The sequence below is a fragment of the Narcine bancroftii genome, chromosome 12 (genome assembly GCF_036971445.1).
Source record: "Narcine bancroftii isolate sNarBan1 chromosome 12, sNarBan1.hap1, whole genome shotgun sequence".
NCBI classification, from domain to species: domain Eukaryota; kingdom Metazoa; phylum Chordata; class Chondrichthyes; order Torpediniformes; family Narcinidae; genus Narcine; species Narcine bancroftii.
This window is the reverse complement of record NC_091480.1, coordinates 87620694-87640936: the sequence shown is the minus strand read 5'-3', so window position 1 is coordinate 87640936 and position 20243 is coordinate 87620694. Positions and strand designations below refer to the sequence as shown.

Genomic DNA, 20243 nt, shown 5'->3' with positions numbered 1-20243 from the left:
TGCCGTTTTTCATCCCATTTTTCCATCTGGTCCAGATCCGTCTGCAAGCTTTGAAAACCTTCCTCACTGTCCACCACACCTCCAATCTTTGTGTCATCTGCAAAGTTACTGATCCAATTTACCACATTATCATCTGGATCATTAATATTGATGACAAACCATAATGGGTCCAGCACTGATCCTTGAGGCACACTGCTAGTCACAGGTCTTCAATCAGAGAGGAAATCATCCACTACCACTGTCTACTTCTCCTGAATAAGCCAATGTTGAATCAAGAATACTACCTCATCATGAATAATGAGCAACTGAACTTTCCTGACTAAACTCCTATGTGGGACCTTATCAAAGGCCTTTTCAAGTCCACGCAGACAACATCCACAGCCTTTCCTTCATCAACTTTCCTAGTAACCTCCTTGATTTGTTAAACACAACCAATCACAAACAGAATTCTTGACTCTACAAATATTTGTACATCAGATCTCTTAGAACATCTTTCAATAACTTATTGATGTCAGGCTCACCAGCCTAAAATTTCCTGTTCTATTTGGAGCCTTTCTTTAAAACTATCCTCCAATCCTCCCACACCTCACCCATGGCTAAGGTCATTTTAAGTATATCTGCCAGAGCCTCTGCAATTTCTACACTTTCGAGGGAATATCTTATCAGGCAGTGGGAATTTATCCACCCTTATTCGCTTTAAGACAGCAAGAACTTCCTCCTATTTAATCTCTAGAGGTTCCAATGACCTACATGTGTGTTTGCCTCTCTTCCGTAGATTCTGTGCAGTTTTATGAGCAAATATAGATGCAAAAAAAAAAACTATTTAAGATCTCCCTCATCTCTTCATGCTCCATACATACCACTCTGATCTTCACGAGGACCTGCTATCCTTTTGCTCCTAATATACCAGTAGAAGCCCTTAGGATTTTCCTTCACCTTGTCTGCCAAAGCCTTCTCTTAGCCCTCCTGATTTTCCTCTTCAATTTTTTCCTGCACTTCTTTTTTATACTCCTCATGTACCCCATTTGCTCCTTGTTGCATATCTGCTCTCCCCCTCTCTTGTTAACCAAATTCCCAATATTCCTTGAAATCAAGGTTCCTTATGCTTGCTATCCTCTTAGGAACATACAAACTTTGTACTCTCAAAAGTCCACCTTTCAAGTCCTCCCACCTACTGAGCACATCCTTGCCAAAAACAACCTATCCCATGCTCTCCAAATCCTTTTGCATTTCCTCAGAATTAACCTTTCTCCAATTTTGAATCTCAACCCAAAGATCAGACCTATCCTTCTCCATAATTATCTTGAATACCAATGGCATTATGATCACCGGACCCAAAATGTTCCCCTCCACATACTTCTGTCACCTGTCCTGTCTTGTTCCCTAATAGGATCCAGCATTGCAGCCTCTCTAGTTTGTATCTCAATATTTTGATTTGGAAAAACTTTCCTGAACACACCTGGCAAGCTCCAAGCCATTCAGCCCTTTTACAGTATGGGAGTCCCAGTTAATATGTGAAAGGTTAAAAATCACCTATGATCTCATCTTTGCATTTCCTGCAGTTGTCTGCTATCTCTCTGCAGATTTTCTCCTCTAATTCTCACTAATTATTGGGTGCTCTATAATACAACCCCATTAATGTGGTCATACCTTTTCCATTCCTCAATTCCACCTATATAACCTCAGTAGAAGAACCCTTTAGTCTGTCCTGTCTGAGCACAACTGTGATATATATCCTGATAAGCAATCCCACTCCTCCCCCTTTCATCCCCAACCCCCTTTCTATCTCATTTGAAACAACGGAACACTGGTACATTGAGCTGGTAGTCCTGCCCCTCCTGCAACTAAGTTTCACTAATGGCCGCAATGTCATAATTCCATGTGCCAATCCATGCTCTAAGTTCATCTGCCTCTCCTATAATACTCCTTGCATTGAAATAGAGGCACCGGAGAACATTTCCACCATGCACAACCCTTTGATTTCTGTCTTTCTATGCAGTTTTAACATCATTGTTTTCCTCCTCCACTCTGATTCCTATCCCTTTGCAAATCTAGTTTAAACCCACCTTCGGAGCAGCACTGGCAAACCTTTCCACAAGGGTAATGGTCCATCTCCAGTTTAGATGCAAACTGTCCTGCCGGTAATAGGTCCCACCTTCCCTGGAATTTTCATATTTTAAACTTAGGCATATAACTCGTGTACATCCCACCCAATTTACCAACACCCCCAGTGTGTTTTGAATGATGGTAGGAAAACAGAGCCCCCGGGGACACAGGGAGAATGTACCATCTCCTTACAGACAGCATGGGAGTCGAACTCCAGTTCTGATAGCTGGCGCTGTAAAGGCATTGTGCTAACCACCTCGTCAACTTTGGATGGACCCCAATAATTCAGAAATCAGAAACTCTCCCTCCTGTACCATCTCTTTAGCCACATGTTAAGCTGTTTTATCCTCCTGCTTCTAACCTCACTAGAATGTGGCACAGGTAGCAATCCCGAGATCACGGAGAGGTCTTGTCCTTCATCTCTGCAGCCAACTCCCTGGGACTCTCCTTGCAGGACCTCATCACCCCCTTCCTACCCAAGTCATTGGTCCCTACATGGACCATGACATCTGGCTGCTCACCTCCATCTTGAGAATGCTGTGCCCTCGATCTGAGATATCCCCGGACCCTGGCACCTGGGAGGCAACTTACATCTGGAATTCTCTATCTCTTCCATTGAACCTCTTATTTCTTCCCCTCATGATTGAATCCCCTATCACTACAGCTCACATTTTCTCCTCTCTCCCAGACTGTACCAGAAACCTGACATGCCCCTAATGAGCTGGCCCCTTCAACAGTATACAGGTAATTGGGAGGAATGGCCACAGCTCTCTGATAGTATCTCTGCACTAACTGCCTAGTCCCTTTTCCTCTCCTGGTGGCCACCTTTTCCTGCCTCCAAAGTGTGATTGCACCCCTGTTACTCCTGCCTATCACCCGCTCAGTCTCCAGAATAATCCGGAGTTCATTCAACTCCAGTTCCAATTGAATTGGATGCACTTCTCACAGATGAAGTGGTCAGGATTTACTGAAACTCCTCAGGGATCTAGAAAAGTACTTACTGCCGGTGGAAAAATCAAGACTTTTTCTGCATGTTTATGCGCAAAATGGAAAGAATTGCGTGTCAACCAATGTGGACACTATTTCCCAGCATCTGTCTCATTCTTTCTTTTTTTGGATAAAGTGCAATTCCTTGAATCAAAATACCAGTAAAGAATTTCTTGGAACAGAAATTTCTGTGAGGGCTGCTGAATTGTAGCATGTTATAATTTTATCAATTAAGTAGTTTTGCTTCGATTCACCTCTTGGCAGCCTGAAAATAAACAGCTTATTGAGCGATTATTTGACCTGCTGCATAAAAGAAAAATAAACTAGAAGTGTTGTTGGGCATATGCATTGGTTCATTAAATCCTTTTGGCTTTATTCCTTTATCAGTTGAATGCTTTTCAATAGTTTGTGTGCAATGAATTAAAATAAATCTGAAACCCTGCCCAAATGAAGGATGAAAACTAAATAATCACTGTGTCGCAATCACAAATCCATTCGTTAAATCTTCAAAGGTCACTTCACTTGTTGATCAGAAGGACTGCTTCAGATTAATTCCAAAATTACATTGTCTGTCTAAAATCACGCGAGTCTGCCATGAAAATATTTCACTGAAATTATTCTGACTGTACTGGTTGAAAGATTAATGCTGAAGCAGCAATAAGATGATCATGTTCTCAATTCACAGGACAAACCATTTTGTACATACTTTCTGGCCCACACTTTTACTTCTGTGCTGCTTCTCTCTCACCCCCCCCCCCCCCCCGCCCCCTCACACTTTTGTGTCAATTATCTCAATTAGAAACATTTGGCCTAGAAATTTGGACACAGTGGGGTAACAAAGACTCTTAAAATCACTTATTTCCAGAGTGAAATATGATTGCGATCTTATTGAAGGTCACCCAGGAATTTTGACCAGGTAGTTCCATGCATCTTGATGAATGGTTTGCAACAGTTCTGTGTATGAAGGTATTTTCCCGATAATATGTTCCTTTGGGATACTATCAAATGCAGTAGGACATGTTCTCAGGACTGCCTTTCAATTTAAAGGACATCCCCCTCAGCATCCATAGGCTTGCTGCAAGAATCAACTTGGGTAGATCTCCTTTAAATATATATATTTTTTTAATGTGTACTCACCTAATCTATTTGTTAACCAGGGAGTATCTATCAGTCTCCAATATTGACTGATGCACCATGCTTGGAAATTTAGCTACTCCTCCGGTCTCTAAATGCCTTCCCCTTACCCCCCCCCCCAAAGTTCTGATCTCCACCTACTCTTCACCCAAGGTCCTAAACGGCACACAACTACAGCTTGTGACTTGACATGCATCAAGTTAGCAGTGGAGGCCAAACTTTGGGCCACAGTTGCTATTAACTCTTGCAAAAAACAAGACCAAAGTATTTTTGGCATTCTATGCAATATTAACCGAATTAGCACCTGATCTTGGAAGCAAAAAAAAGGCTCAGAACTGGTCAGTACTTGGAGGGGAGACTGCCCAGGAATACCAGGTGCCGTAGGAATACCAGGTGCCGTAGGTTTCTGTGAGGGGCGCTAAACAAAGTGGCGACTCTCTGTCTGCCTTACGGTAGACAAAAGTTAAAGAACTTCATGAATGTTACGTTCTAAATAAAGTAATTATGTGACAATAATGGAATTTTTACCTTGATTCCTTTCCACGTTTTGAATTGCACAGATCAATTTATAAAATCGGTATAACAACACTTAACATAGGCAATCTCCCCAATAAACTGCCCCACCATCACATATTGCACAGAATTACCACTAAACTGAATATTTCCTAGCTGTACAAACTGCTTTTTCACTTGATATTAGAACATAGAATATTACAGCGGTTTATTCAATAGTGTCCAAGTTTTCTACAATCCCAAACTAAATTTCTAATTTTACAATACCATAATTAAAAGATTTTTTTGGAGCTTGTTTATCAATGTCTTTTAAAGAGACAAAAAGGTCTTAATTTCTAGTCAGACCTTTGAATTTGACATTTCTGTCTGAAGCCAACTGACTTGCAGTTTAAGCACCTGCTGTTTGCAGGATATTTAAGGCAGTCAAAAAAAAGGCATACGCTTAAAGACAACTAGACAGCTTGTGTTAAAATCATTCCAAGTAGCTTTTCAGAAAGTTTCTCCATGTTCAATTTATAATTTGTTTCTTTCTAAACCAATAAAACCAACTTAGTTAATGGTTTCCATTTCTTAAGGAACAGTGCAAATTGTTTCTTTCATCTTTTGGTGCAAATTCAGCTCCTCAATTCAATTCTGATCTCCTGTGCTCCATCTTTCTGGAGTTTGTGTGCATGAGCAGGTGGGTTTTCTCTGGGAACTCTGACTTCATCCCATTTTTTTTTCAAGCATGCATGGGTTGGTTGCATAATTGACCTGTTGTGTAAATGGTATACGCTGGAGGGACAGGGTTGGGGAGGGAAGTGGAGAAGAACGTGAGGAGAATGGGTAAGGGGAGAATTAGTGTAAAGAAATGTCTGTTTAATGGACTTTAAAATTTAGATAATGCAGCATAATAACAGGACCTTCCAGCCATGAGCCCATGCCACCCAAATACATTAATTAACCTTGGAAGGTGGGAGGAAACCTACGCAGACATGTGGAGAATGTACAAACTCCTGTCAGACAGTGGTGGATTCAAACGCTGTAATAATGTTGTGTTAGATGCTAGGCTCACTGTGCGTCCCTTGGTGAGCTGAAGGGCATATTCAAACTTTAAGTTTAGACATACAGCACAGTAACCAGACCACCCGGAGGAAACCCATGCATACAGGGGGAGCACATACAAACTCCTTATAGACAGAGCAAGATTCAAAACCTGGTCGCTGGCGCTGTATCAGCATTGCGCTAACTGCTACATTAACCGTGCTGATCTATGCTGGATCTCTCTGTGACTATCTCTCCACCTCTGACTGGAATCATAGGGCAGAAGTTGAAGAGAATAATTTTCCTCTACCTACACTCTGTTTTTCCCTTTCTCAATTGTTTGCAGCAATTACCAGTACTTTCTCAAAAAGAAGTTTACCACTTAAAACACACAGGAATTTTACAAAAACTCTGAACAAGCAATAGCTGGCAGGAAGGAAATGCGTGAAAACTGCTGCACTTACCAGGAAACATTGACACCAATGTAATGCAATCCCCAGTACAAACACACAGCGCTGAGCAGCAGTAAGATTGAGGTTGCAACATATTGAATAAATTTGATATTCTCAGGTACATGTTTGCCCAGCAGAAAGCCAAGTACAGCACCTAAAATGCAAAAGTGAATTGTAAATGACCATTTATTTCAGAATATTTACTAAGCCTTAACATTAAGAATGATTTATAAAGAGTTGGTCAAGCAATGAAACCACAATGGCATGTTGAAAATGCCAACTATATCAATCTGATAGGATACATGTTCTGAATATTTCATGGAGCGGTTACTTGGATGACTGAAGTATAGTACCACACCTGGGAACAAAGGCACACATGGATCACTCTCAAACACATTCCTTTCTGACTGGTATTGAAATGCACGATCACTGTCTCAGCCGCACACAATCATCAGCTGAGAAAATCTGGAAAGGATTGTATATAGAAATGGGGCCTGATGACTTAATGCAGCAGTGGCCAAACTATGGTCCCCAGGCCAACGGCGGTCCGCTGCCCATTTTTAAGTCGCCCAGGGTGAATTTTAAAAATATGGACCGTTTCCAACAATAAGTTGCACTGTATCTACAGTGCATTTGTCGGATTGGATATTTAACTGCAATATTGAAGCAGAATACCTTTTGCAATGATTGGAATACGGTAATACCCCTGGTATTCAGCACCAATGGGTATGCTGGATGAGGGTATTTTCCGGATGCCTGAGATTACACGTGGTATGTTTGCTGAAGTAACAGAGAGACGTGCCAATTTTAAACTTGAACATTTTTTACCTATTTATTTTCCTTTTTTTTTTGCTGGCTGCTTGATTTCCGGATAATAAGGGTTTTACTGTATTTGGTGCATCCACATTGTTACCTTGCATCTTGTTGAATCAACTTTTTGTTTTAATCCTAAAATGGTTTGTTGCCTCTGCAGTGATAGAATTTCTGCTGATAACCGGAAAATGTGTAGTGAAGACGTGCCCATATCTTTGTGCTGAGGACCAGCGCTGTTGCATTAATCACTCTTCCATAGCTGTTTGTGGCTGGCACTAAGCACCTCCCTGAGATTTGCTGGTTTGCATCACAAGAACAGTAAAGGCACACCTCGAGAGCGACAGGGAGGGAATTTCAAATCAAAATTAAACACAACTATCAGTCCAGCTTCTTCATGTAAATGATCTTATATTTGCCCATTGGTCCAATGTATACTTTTGATTATAAAGTTCTAACCTGTAATTATTCCAGCAAGTACTTGATGTGGAAAATGAGCCAAAATAAATATTCTGGAGATGCCAATTGCCAGCAGCAGAACAATGTACAATACGACGGGAATGTTCTTTGCCAGTGAGCTTAAAATAGATATAAAAAGTGTTATTATTAGACATTTTAATTGTTAATTATAGAAAATATAAATTTTGGTTAATTGATGTTAGAAAGGGACATTTCCACTTTTAACTCCCAGTGTCAAAATCAAGTCTAAAAATAGGGTGTCAGGTGAGAAATCACAGATGCTGAAATCTGGAACAAGGAAACAAAGTGCAGATTGACCAGCATCAGTGGGAGAAAAGAAATGATTGTCATTTCAGTTCAAAAAAACCCTTCCAAGATAAAAACAGGGTGGACCGAGTACATCAACAAGGAGCAGAAGGGCAAACTTCAGGATTTCACTAACATCGAAAAGCTAAAAGTGGTTTCTGCAATGGATGCTTGGTGTCCTCGTCGGAGATCCGAGTAGATTCACCAGCAGGCCTCAGTGTTTAATTGCTGAGCCAGATATTAAAACACTGCATCAGGGCAGAGTGAAAGTTCCAGGAAAGAGTCCTCCTGCTTGAATTTATTTCTTTAGAAGTAGCCATTCAAATGAACATTTGACTTATTTGAGGGAGACAAAGGGACCTAGAAGGTAACATTGCAAGAGCCTTACCCTTGCACTCATCCAACAGATATGGGTTCCTGTGTAAATAAGAGCTAAATTGTGGAAGTAATGCAGTGATAATGAGGGAAGTAGATAAAGTTTTCTGTGGCTGTGTGCACAAGTTGCAAATAATACGCAGGGGGTGTCTGGTTTGTAAAATACACATATTATGTGTGTGTTATATATGCTTAAAAATACGGTAATCACTCTAATACTACCCAAAATTAAACAAATAGAATATGTATTGTATCAAGTCATTAATGAATACCATTAAACAATTTGTGCACCAGTTTCCTCCCACTGCTCAAAATGTATCAGGGATGCAGGTCAATTAGGTGTATTTTGGCAGCATGGGCCTATGGGGAGAGGGGCTGTTACCGTGCTTTATATCTAAATTTAAATCACCAGGACACAATGATCTGAATGAAACAATAAACAAACACAATGAGTGCTTCAGAAAATTAGATAACTGTCAGTGATGGAAGCGAGTTATGCCTAAATATAATTACTTAACCATTTTGAATTTAAAAAGTTAAAGCACCACAAACCTTCTGGTGCGATTGTACACGAATGTCGACAGACTGGTCATCATGAGCCACCAAGCTGCGCCTGTGATCATCGCATGACCTGAAGGACTGCCTGAAGCATAAACAAATATTGCAGGAGAACTTACATGTGAGCTCCCATGTTAAGCCACAAAATTTGATGTAACACTCATTCTGAAGGCTGAATTTGATTTGTGAGAATATAGTGTCAATCATAACCTAATTTAGGTTTGAACATGTGTCCTGAGAATAACTCAAGAACACATTTAATTAAAAGCAAAAAGGAATTTAATGAATTAATTCCAGGAGGAATTATAATAAAAGCTGTGTGTCACTTGTTAGTTCAAATCTTCTGTGGAGACATCTAATTAAGAATTCTGAGTACACTTCTATAATTTTTGTCTTAACCAAAATAACTAGTTATACCTATACCACACCACAGTAATCAACTGCAGGTCCTTGCATTAAGTCCTGTGCAATAGCTGATTAAGTCCTTGAGTTAGCATTTTTTTTTCATTGAGGATTTGAACAGAACTTTTTAGTCAAAGTGAGAACCAATTGTCAAGATAAACCATTCATACAGCTCCAACGAGACAGACATTGTTCAATGATTAATAACTTGTAATTTCATAGGGACTTCACTGCAGTGAAACATTCAAATAAAATTTCCCAAAATGTTCACAAGTGCCAGGTAAAGGAGATACACAGGCAGATAACCAAAGGCTTGCATAATAAGTTGGTTTTTAAAAAATGACCTCAAGGAGGAAAAACAGAGTTTAGAGAAGGATTTCCAGGTTTTAAAGTGTGAAATCGGCTTGAGGATAAATGTCTGGATCTAGATATCTTAACATCTCATGAGAGGACAAAAAAAAACAAACAGATCTGTTGTGAAGAATTATAGATAACAAGGCTAAATTTATATTTTAAATTTAGACATACAGCACAGTAACTGGACCGTCTGGCCCACAAGCACACTCTGCCCAATCACCTACAACTCCCGTATATTTTGAAAGGTGGAAGGAAACCGAAGCATCCAGAGGAAACCCACGTAGACCTAGGGAGAACCTACAAACTCCTTACGGTCAGTGCCAGATTCCAGCCCCGGTCGCTGGCACTAACCACTAAGTTCATTGTGCCGCCCTAGACGATTGAAAAGTTGAAACATTGTTATAAGTGGCAAATCCAATTTATTTCCTGGGATGAGAACCCAGAAAGAAGTGAGGTATTGAAGGCAAAAGTGGGTGCAGATGGAGATTGGAGACTATTTCTTTAATTGGCACATAATAGTCAAGCATGTGAACACAGAGAGTAAATACAGATGGGATTTTTAAAATATAATACAAGGGGGGGGATTAATTGTAGGAAGAGTAGGAAGATAGGAAACTCAAGGGAGCACGGAGATAATGGTTTAAATCATTAAGAATAAAGTGAAATTGTACAGAAACGGAGAGAAAAACAGTGTCGATACTTTGTGAGAAACACAGCATGATTATAGACAACAGACTCGCCAAGGCAAATAGCGCCTTTGGAAGACTACACAAAAGAGTATGGAAAAACAACCAACTGAAAAACCTCACATAGATTAGCATATACAGAGCCGTTGTCATACCCACACTTCTGTTCGGCTCTGAATCATGGGTCCTCTACCGGCATCACCTACGGCTCCTAGAACGCTTCCACCAGCGTTGTCTCCGCTCCATCCTCAACATTCATTGGAGCGACTTCATCCCTAACATCAAAGTACTCGAGATGGCAGAGGCCGACAGCATCGAATCCATGCTGCTGAAGATCCAACTGCGCTGGGTAGGTCACGTCTCCAGAATGGAGGACCATCGCCTTCCCAAGATCGTGTTATATGGCGAGCTCTCCACTGGCCACCGTGACAGAGGTGCACCAAAGAAGAGGTACAAGGACTGCCTAAAGAAATCTCTTGGTGCCTGCCACATTGACCGCCAGTGGGCTGATATTGCCTCAAACCGTGCATCTTGGCGCCTCACAGTTCGGCGGGTAGCAACCTCCTTTGAAGAAGACCGCAGAACCCACCTCACTGACAAAAGAGGAAAAACCCAACACCCAACCCCAACCAACCAATTTTCCCCTGCAACCGTGTCTGCCTGTCCCGCATCGGACTTGTCAGCCACAAACGAGCTTGCAGCTGACGTGGACATTTACCCCTCCATAAATCTTCGTCCGCGAAGCCAAGCCAAAGAGAGAGAGAAGAAGAGAGAGTATAGGAATAATAAATAAAAGTTGAGAGGGAAGAACAAGATTAGATAATCAAAAACATGCCAGAAGAGTCAGGGAAAGTATTATTTGATGAATAGCCGCATTGTCACTGCAGCAGTATGAATAAGAGAAGCCATGGAAACCAAGTTAGGGAAGGAAGTCTCAGTGGAAAACCCGTCATCGACCCCCTGCCTGATTTCCACCAATTCAATCATCTACAGTTAATGCTGCAATGACAAGAATTGTTCACAAGGAAGGTCACATTCATAATGAAGAACAAAAGAGTAGCGATAATTGATTTTTTTTTGACAGAGTCCATATCAGTAATGGGAAGTACTGGGTTTACTGGATAGGATATTTGGGAAGAGCGGCAGCTTCTATTGCTGTTTGGATAAAAGGAAAGACGTGACAAAACTGTGACAAAAAATGTTAATCAGAGGTATGGAGGGAAGGTGCAAGCCACTCCGAGAGGGGAAAACTGAGGTTAGTGAAAGGAGATCAAAGTCAAGGAGAGCAAAAGGGTTGAAACACAGCAGAGTAGCTAAAAGAGAAGGACACATATAGCAAGAGCTGCTATGAGATAAAGAAAAAAAAAATAGAATGGACAATGGAATTCTGAGAACAGACCAGACAAGATACAAATTGAAAGGACAAGCACAGCAGATAAAATACATTTACTCCACAGATGATGGAGATAAAGAATTTAAGGATGGACAAGTCTGAAGGTAATTGAAGGACAAAGCACTCAAGGAGCTGCTTCCATTACCTACCAGATGGGGTCTAGAATTGATCAATATGAAAAAATAAATTCAGTTCTTGCAACCAAACTGGGTAAATCCTGGACTAGATGTGTGGAATCGGATCTCAACTCCATTATGTGAAAATGTTAATTTAAAAAAAAGCAATGAGGTGATCGCTATAAAGATAACCTTGCAATGGGTTGACACAAACCTCTATAATCTAGCTCTCCTGAGTATGCCATTATTCAATATTCTTCTGCAAGTCACAGCACATTTCAGTTTGATAAAGTGCAAATTATGTAGGTAATCATTTTGAATATTCTAACTGAGGGACAGAAATTACGAGGAATATCATGCAATTGGATAATGACCACTGGCGAATTTTCAATTCTATTGATATATTTTCACCTCTTATGGACGCTGCGAGATCTGCCGAGTTCCTCCAGCATTTCTGTGCTTTTAAGACTCAACAAATTGTGTTCTTCTACTGATGAATTTTCTTATGGAGATAAGGTTCTGGTCAATGTGTCTTTTACAATTCCCACTAGGATGGAAAATGATACTTAAACATAAAAAAAATTATTAAATAAATTTGAAACACAATTCCCATGAAATAGATTCACAATGTTAATTTGAGTCTGAATTGAGAGAAAATTAACAACTGACCAGTGTGGTCACAAGAGACCTTCATGTGCTGAAATTTGCAGCAAAACATTAACTGCTGGTAGAACTCAGCAGGCCAGGCAGCATCAATGGTGGGAAATCTACAGTTGCCTTCTGAACTAAAGGAGGAGAGGTGAGCAAGCCAGTATAAGAGTCAAGGAAGAGGTTTGAGCCTAAACAGTATATTCTTATTACACCCCTTTGAAACAAACCTGGACCAGTTTCACAGGAGCAGAAATATTGCTTTAACTTCGGCATCTGGTGCTCACTGTACACTCCGGATTCATGAATCCACCAAAATGGGCGCTCACCAAACAGCAACCTATTAGACAAATAAGAAACATTCAGTTTTCATCTGTGGAATTGATTTCTGATGGACCCAAAGCTCTAACTTCACTTTAGAGGACAAGTTATTTTGACTAATTTCAGGGTCCAGATAAAAATATTCCTTCCCGAGGCCACTGAATTTTTTTTTTTGTAATTTACCACCTCAGAGAGTTGTGAATTCTCAATCTTTGGATAGATTCAACGGCAGCACGGTTGGGTAGCAGTTAGCACACCTTTACAGCACCAGCTGTAAGGAATTTGTACGTTCTCTTTGTGTCTCCCTGTTTCTTCCCACCATTCAAAACATACCGGGGGTGTAGGTTAATTGGGTGTAAATTGATCGTCATGGAAATGTGGGCCAAAATGACCCGTTACTGTGCTGTATGTCTAAATTTAAATTTTACAAGATTAAAAATTGTAAAAAATAACTTTTTTTTAAATTAAAATTTAAAAAGGATTGACCTCCTCTTCTGTCCGTGGCAATGAATTCCATATTTTCACCACCCCCTGGGTAAAGAAATTCCTCCTCATCTCTGCTCCAAAGGGATGAATTTATATTCGGAGACTCTGCCCTCTGGTTCCAGATACCATCACCTCCACTCTACCCCCCCCCCTCCACTCTACCTAGCCTTTTCACTGTTTGCGAGATTTCAATGAAACCCCCCTCATTCTTCGAAACTCCAGTGAGTACAATCCCAGGCCCATCAAGTGCTCTTCATATGATAACCCTTTCAGTTCAGGGAGTCTCGTGAGCCTCCTCTGGACTTTCTCTCATATCACCACATCCTTCCTTACTCCAAATGCTCTGGACTTTCTCTCATATCACCACATCCTTCCTTACTCCAAATGCTCTGGACTTTCTCTCATATCACCACATCCTTCCTTACTCCAAATGCTCTGGACTTTCTCTCATATCAGCACGTCCTTCCTTACTCCAAATGCGGTCTGAACAATGGCTCGCAAAACTTGAAGATTACAGCTCTGCTTTTGTATTTTATCCCTCTCTTAATGAATGCGAGCATCCTCTTTGCCTTTCATGACCAGATTTAGGGAATCTGGCACAAGGCTTCTGCTCCACTGATCGATTAGATGCTGGAGGAACTAAATATGAGCAAAGTTAAAGCCTGAAACGAGTTCGTTATCTTTGCTGTACAAAATGATCCGAAATCCGGCATTACGAGCTTATTTCAACCACGGTGTCTGCAGACTTTCGATTAGCATTGTGTGTTTTTTTAAAACAAATGAAATAAAGTTATCTATGGAGGCAAATGTGGCAGCCTTTTCTGTAAAAGCAATAAAACTGTGAAGGACGAAGTGTTCCCAAGCAGCCAGCGATGACAGGACTTGACCCACTTACGGAATTTTACGCATTTTCGGAATTGCAGCAAATTGCCACTTTATATCTAAAAACATGGGTCTCCCTGAATAAGAGGGTTCGGCACCGAAAGGCAGGCGAATGATGCAATGCTCGGGGATGGACCTGGGTGCATGAGAAAGAGAGCAACTTACCATTTAAAGACTAAGTTTAACCATTCCGTCAGCACGGTGACCCACAAGACCGAAATGCCGATCCTCCTGTTGAAGAAGTATGTTACAGGGAAATAAATAAAAAAGGAGGCTCTGGGGTCACCGATCCAACTCATAAAGAGCAAGCTTCTCTCCAAGCCGCCCAGAGTCTGCTGCAGATGCTCGGCCACTCGGATCCCGTGGGCGTACAGCCACTCCATCGCCCCTGTCCCGGCGATCGCAGGACCCCAGCACGTCCCGAATGACTCCAGCCCTTGGGGCGGCTAGTGGGGGGCGGGAGGGGCGGTCCGCGTCCGACAGCAAAGCGATGGGGACAAACCTCGCCTTGCGGACGGCGATCACGGCAGGTCGAAATCCTCAGCCGCTTGTGGAGCCCGCAAGCCGAGTTGGTCGGGAGACGCGCACAGAGAGAAGCGGGAGGACCTCCGCCTGGTCTCGCAGCGTCCAGGGGAGGGGGAGGGGGAGGGGGGGGGGGTCAAGAGACTCTGGATTCCCGACATTTCCTTCTGCGACGAATAAGCAAAGAGCAGGTAGGTGTCAGAATAAAGACTGAGAAGTGCAGACCAACAAAAAGTGCTAATTGGATAGGATAAGAGGAGATGAGAATGGATTTTGCCTCTGTGAACTGAGGCAAGGGGAAAGGGGAGAGGGGGAAGAGAGAGAGGGGGAAAGGAGAGGGGGGGAAAGGAGAGGGGGAAAGGAGAGGGGGGAAAGGAGAGAGGGGAAGGGAGAGAGGGGGAGGGAGAGAGGGGAAAGGAGAGGGGGAGGGAGAGAGGGGAAAGGAGAGGGGGAGGGAGAGAGGGGAAAGGAGAGGGGGAAGGAGAGAGGGGGAGGGAGAGAGGGGAAAGGAGGGAGGGGGAAAGGAGGGAGGGGGAAAGGAGGGAGGGGGAAAGGAGGGAGGGGGAAAGGAGGGAGGGGGAAAGGAGGGAGGGGGAAAGGAGGGAGGGGGAAAGGAGGGAGGGGGAAAGGAGAGGGAGAGGATGGAGAGGGAGGGGGAAGGGGAGAGAGGAGGGAGGGGGAAGGGGAGAGAGGGGGAAGGGGAGAGGGGGGAAGGAGAGAGGGGAGGGGCAAGGAGAGAGGGGAGGGGCAAGGAGAGAGGGGAGGGGCAAGGAGAGAGGGGAGGGGCAAGGAGAGAGGGGGAGGGGCAAGGAGAGAGGGGGAGGGGCAAGGAGAGAGGGGAGGGGCAAGGAGAGAGGGGGAGGGGCAAGGAGAGAGGGGGGAAGGGGGGGTAACATCTCCATGCTAAAGTTGCTCTTAATATCATTTCTCTGATGAATGAAATCCTTTTGTGGAGAAAAAACACATCGCGGGTAACTTCTTTCCAGTGAAGCCTGAAGACAACGGGGACATAAGGAGTAAAACACGAAAGTCTGCAGACACCAAGATTGCAGCCAAACCACAATGCTGGAGAAACTCAGCAGGACCAACAGTGCAACGATATAAGATATATAACCAACTTTTCGACTTGAGCTCTTCATCAAGGTATGCCCAAATAAGTGGATGTAAAATGAGAATGTGGAGGAAATAGCCACAGAAAATGTTGAGATAGACGACAAGCAAGGCAGCTAGAGGAAGAAACGTTTTGGATCCATGATTTCTAAATCAAAAATAAATTGTTTTTTTTTTATATAGAAAGGATAAAGATACATAACCAATGTTTCAGGCCTGAGCCCTTTGTTGAGCTAGGATTATATTTTTGTTTATATCTTGATGAAGAGCTCAAGCCTGAAACTGGATATGTATCTTTATCATTCCAATATGAAGGACACTGTTTGACCTGCTGAGTTTCTCCAACATTGTGCATTGACTTCAACCATGGTGTCTGCAGACTTTAGCGTTTCACTTGTTTCTTGCTCCACAGATCAGGATCAGAATCTGAAATTCATGAAATGTGGTGTTTGCTGCAGCATCATAGAGCAAACATTCATATTATAACCATCTTACGATGTTACTATATTAAAAAAAAACAATAATAGTGTGCAAAAAGGCAGTGTCTTTGGGGCCTTAAAACGACTGTATAAATAGAGTCCAGGGTATCACACAACATCACCCCCCCCACCCCATCAATTCCATGTACAAGTCTCACTCCCTTGGAAAAGCAGTCAACATAATAAGGAACCCATCCATCTCAGCCATACTCTCTTCATCCCCACCCCTTCGTGTCGAGAAGATTAATTAGTGTGAGATTATGCACCACCAGATTCAAGGTCAGTTTTATTTCCTGCCGTTATCAGACCCCTTAATGAACCTCACAATAGTTGCCTTTACTCCATACTAACTGATCTCTCTTGGTAACTCTGCACACTTGTACTGGAACGTGTACCATGTATGCAGTACTGGGCACAAAATGTCTAGCTGGAATTCTCACAAACTATTATTGCATACACAGTACTTGTGACAATAAACTTTAAGTTGCCAACCATCAAGTACTAATCTATACTTATCCCTTTTTACCAGCACTTGGTCTGTTGCCTCTTCTGCTAGCATTTCATGTGCCTGATGCAAATTGAAGTAGAATTTTTTAATATACTTGAACATACAGCACAATAACAGACCCTTTTGGCCCATGAGCCTGGGCCACCAAATTACATCCAACTAACCTACAACCCCAGCACGTTTTGTATGGTGGGAGAAAACCGGAGTCCTCAGAGAAAACCCACGCAGACGTGGGGAGAACATACAAACTCCTTACGGACAGCGCGGGATTCAAACCCCAGTCCCCATCACTGGTGTTACAACAGTATTGCGCTAACTGCCTCACTAACCGTGCCACCCCAAGTAGAAATAAAGGCAAATATCTAATTGTACATCCAGCTGTTGAAAAACTGACAGTACATCATTACGTGGGGCACAGAAGAGCTGATGCCTCATAGCTCTGTGGGTTCAGATCTGACTTTGGCACTCTGTATGGAGTTTGCATCTTCTCCATATGAGAGTGAGTGTTTCTATGTCCTAAAAACAATTTGAATGTTAACCCAATCACTGTAAATTGTTCCTTGTGTGTAGATGAATAGGAGAATGTAGGGGAGGAGGAGTTTAATGATGTAAATGTGAGAATAAAATGAGTTAAAAGAGGAGGGTTCATGTAAAATGTCACCACATATACTCGATGGGATAAAGGGTTTTTTTTTCTGTCCCGTCCTTTCTCGATGCATCTTGGCACCTTATCATGAGAACTCTGAATCTTCTTCTCTTTAAACTCTATTTTTCCTGTCTAAATTTCTTACCAGAATTATTTTCTTTTATAAAAAATTGCCACTTAACACACACAGGAACCTTTCAACAAAAACAAACTCAGACTATTCCATTATAAATATAAAGCGCCTTGGTTATGAACCTAGAAGCAAATTATAAGTAAAGAAATGCAAAAAAGATCCTATAAATAATAAAGTTGGCAAAAAGGTGATGAATACATTAAAAATCAGGTAAATTAGTTTGGTTAAGACATAGGAGCAGAAATCGGGTCTGTCCCACCATTTAATAATTTCCCCACTCAGCCTCATTGCTCATTCTTCTCCCTATAACGTTTGATGCTCTGGCTAATCAAGAACCTATCAAATTTCTGCCTTAAGAACACCCAAATGACCTGGCCTCCACAACTGCCTATGGCGACAAATTCCACAAACTCACCACCCCTCTGGCTGAAAAGAATTTCTCCAGACCTCTGATCTAGAGGTCAGAACCCAACTGGTTGTGTTCCAAGAGCCTAAGGGAAATGATGCACTAGATTATCAAGATTTATTTGGATATGATATGTGCTGGAATGCTCGGAGAGTGAGATAAAGAGTGGCAGATGGGATGTATTGTTAAAATGTGTCAAGCAATATATTTTGATAAGAAACTGAAACAGTCATCTTAAGAGAGATAAACTCAGTGCTGTAGAAGAGGATAGAAAGCAGGAGTAAAAAAAAAACCAAGGCATCAATGACCAGGATCTCCCAGTGGCCAGCCATTTCAATTCTGCGCCCCACTCCCACACTGACACGTCTGTCCATGGCTTCATGTACTGTCAAACCAAGGCCACCTGTACATTGGAGGAGCAACATCTAATATTCCAACTGGGCACTCTCCAACTGGATGGCATTAACATTTATTTATTCAGTTTCTGCTAGTCCACTCCCTGTTCTCCCTCACTTCCCCAGCCCTGTCTTTCCTCCAGCTCTCCACCCTCTTCCCTCTCCATTCAGAGCCTTCCCCCTTTGCTAGCGTGCACGTCCTCCATTATCCACCTATTACCTCCTGCCTGTGGGACTGTGCTCCTCCCCATGCCCATCCCTCCCTCTACCATTTTGTTCGGGCATCTGCTTACATTTTGCTCACACCTTGATGAAGGCTTCAAACCCAAAATGTTGTTTATATTCTCTAACTTTGTTATATAAATTATAGAGTTTGACCTGTTGAGTTTCTCCAGCAATGTGTTTTTATTATGATAGAACGCACTTCAGCTTCTCCATACTCATGCTGTCAGGAGGCAGATATGGACACTTGACATAGATCAATAATTTGGAGCATTAAAGACCAGTAGTTTCTTTCATTGTTCCATAGTTTCAAATAGCTGAAGATATTTTTTGCTTCAATTATGTATTTGTAGGATAACAGATACTTGACTGTTGGAAGAGAGCCACGTGAGGATACCAGCCTTCATTCTCTGATCTCTCAGGAGCAAAAGATAACCGAGATACTGGGCTACTGCATTAATGTGGTAAAGGTAGGATGAGTCCACACTCAGATGTATGGGGTGGGTCGAGTCTAGAATGCAATGAATAGGGGGTGAGAGAAGTCAATGCTAGATCCTTATCTTCTTTGGTACCTCTCAGTATTCTAGTTTTGGGCAAAACCCCAATTTTCCCATGTGACCTTCATGTGGTCAGGACAAGTAACCATTCATGTCCACGTTCCCAAAATAAATTGATTTTGCCAGTTCGTCAGTTGGGAGCATGCTCAACTCTGAATTAAAAATACATATATTTAAGTCTCAAGCCGTTACACGAGAACAAACTCCAGGTATAGATATAATCTTTTGGATGATACATTAAATCAAGATTCCACCCATTCTCTCAAATCAATCTCATGCCATTGTATAGAACAAGAGTAAGGGATTTATCCCCAGTGTTCTCACTCAATATCATTTAAAGCACATTATCTAGCTTCCTACAACTGATTGGAGAAGGTTATGAGACTGCCATCAACCCAATAACCAGTTTTAAATGTACTTTATTGATTGTAAAGCACTTGGGGCAATTTGAAAACATTAAGAAAGACAATGCAAGTACAAATTCTTTTATCATAATGAAGAAATAGTGGAAGAAATCAAGGAAATGATTTCCAGATATGCTGTAGGAAACAGAGAGTGGCCTCACTTTGCTTATTGGCAGTGAATTGGGTAGTGAATGGAAAGCAAAAGCTACACCCTTTAGTTCATTCAAAAAGAGAAAACTTGCCACTGTGTTCAGGGCACCCCAAAGTCAATTAAAGTCAGAATTACCTGTTTGACCAAAATTGAACACAGATATGTAAGTCATTGTTGAAATGTAATAGCCTAGTATCAGAACCGTTTCATAAAATTATGAATTCTAAATTTGCACCATCTTTCAGGGAACCAATGGAAGATGAGTTATTGGGGTGTAAATTAATGATTCTAGATGGTAGAGGCATTTGCTGGTAGAATTAGTTAGCTCAATGCCAACAACTGGGTTTGAATCCAGCATTGTAAGTAAAGAGTTTGTCCGTTGTCCTCGTGACTTTCTTGTGTTTCCTCCCACCCTTCAAAACTGTACAGGGTTTAAGTTAATTGGGTGTAATTGGGCAGCATGGCCTTGTGGGCCTGAAGAGCCTGTTATCATGCTGTAGCTCAAATTCCAAAGAAAAATATCTGAGGAGAATAAGTCCATGACCATATATATGAAAAAAATTTGCAAATTGTGGCAGCTCACCACTCGGCAGGCGAACCGGCCCTGCTTGTAAACCACGCGGCGGGGCAGCCAGCCAAAATGGCGCCGTCGGGTTGTTTTCCCTTCCTCCCAGCATGGGGCTCAGAAGCCCCGCC

At 42.0% G+C, this 20243-nt stretch overlaps 1 protein-coding gene and 2 long non-coding RNA genes across 3 annotated transcripts in view; 1 reads left to right on the top strand and 2 right to left on the bottom strand.

Moving 5' to 3' along the window:
• Positions 1 to 14838, bottom strand: part of g6pc3 (glucose-6-phosphatase catalytic subunit 3) — a 22723-nt gene extending 7885 nt beyond the window's left edge. Inside the window, exons 1-5 of the mRNA XM_069904633.1 lie at positions 14180 to 14838; positions 12556 to 12665; positions 8718 to 8808; positions 7485 to 7603; positions 6228 to 6369 (exon numbers count right to left, since the gene is read on the bottom strand). Coding sequence (XP_069760734.1) covers positions 6228 to 6369; positions 7485 to 7603; positions 8718 to 8808; positions 12556 to 12665; positions 14180 to 14397 — 680 coding nt within the window. The 5' untranslated portion in view covers positions 14398 to 14838. The remainder of the gene's footprint in view (positions 1 to 6227; positions 6370 to 7484; positions 7604 to 8717; positions 8809 to 12555; positions 12666 to 14179) is intronic.
• On the top strand, positions 14681 to 18876 carry LOC138746454 (uncharacterized). The gene is made up of 3 exons (XR_011346964.1): positions 14681 to 14727; positions 15492 to 15679; positions 18789 to 18876. It is a non-coding gene; the product is annotated as an uncharacterized lncRNA (long non-coding RNA).
• On the bottom strand, positions 18600 to 20243 carry LOC138746453 (uncharacterized). The gene is made up of 2 exons (XR_011346963.1): positions 20131 to 20243; positions 18600 to 18946 (listed from the first exon to the last, which is right to left on the bottom strand). It is a non-coding gene; the product is annotated as an uncharacterized lncRNA (long non-coding RNA).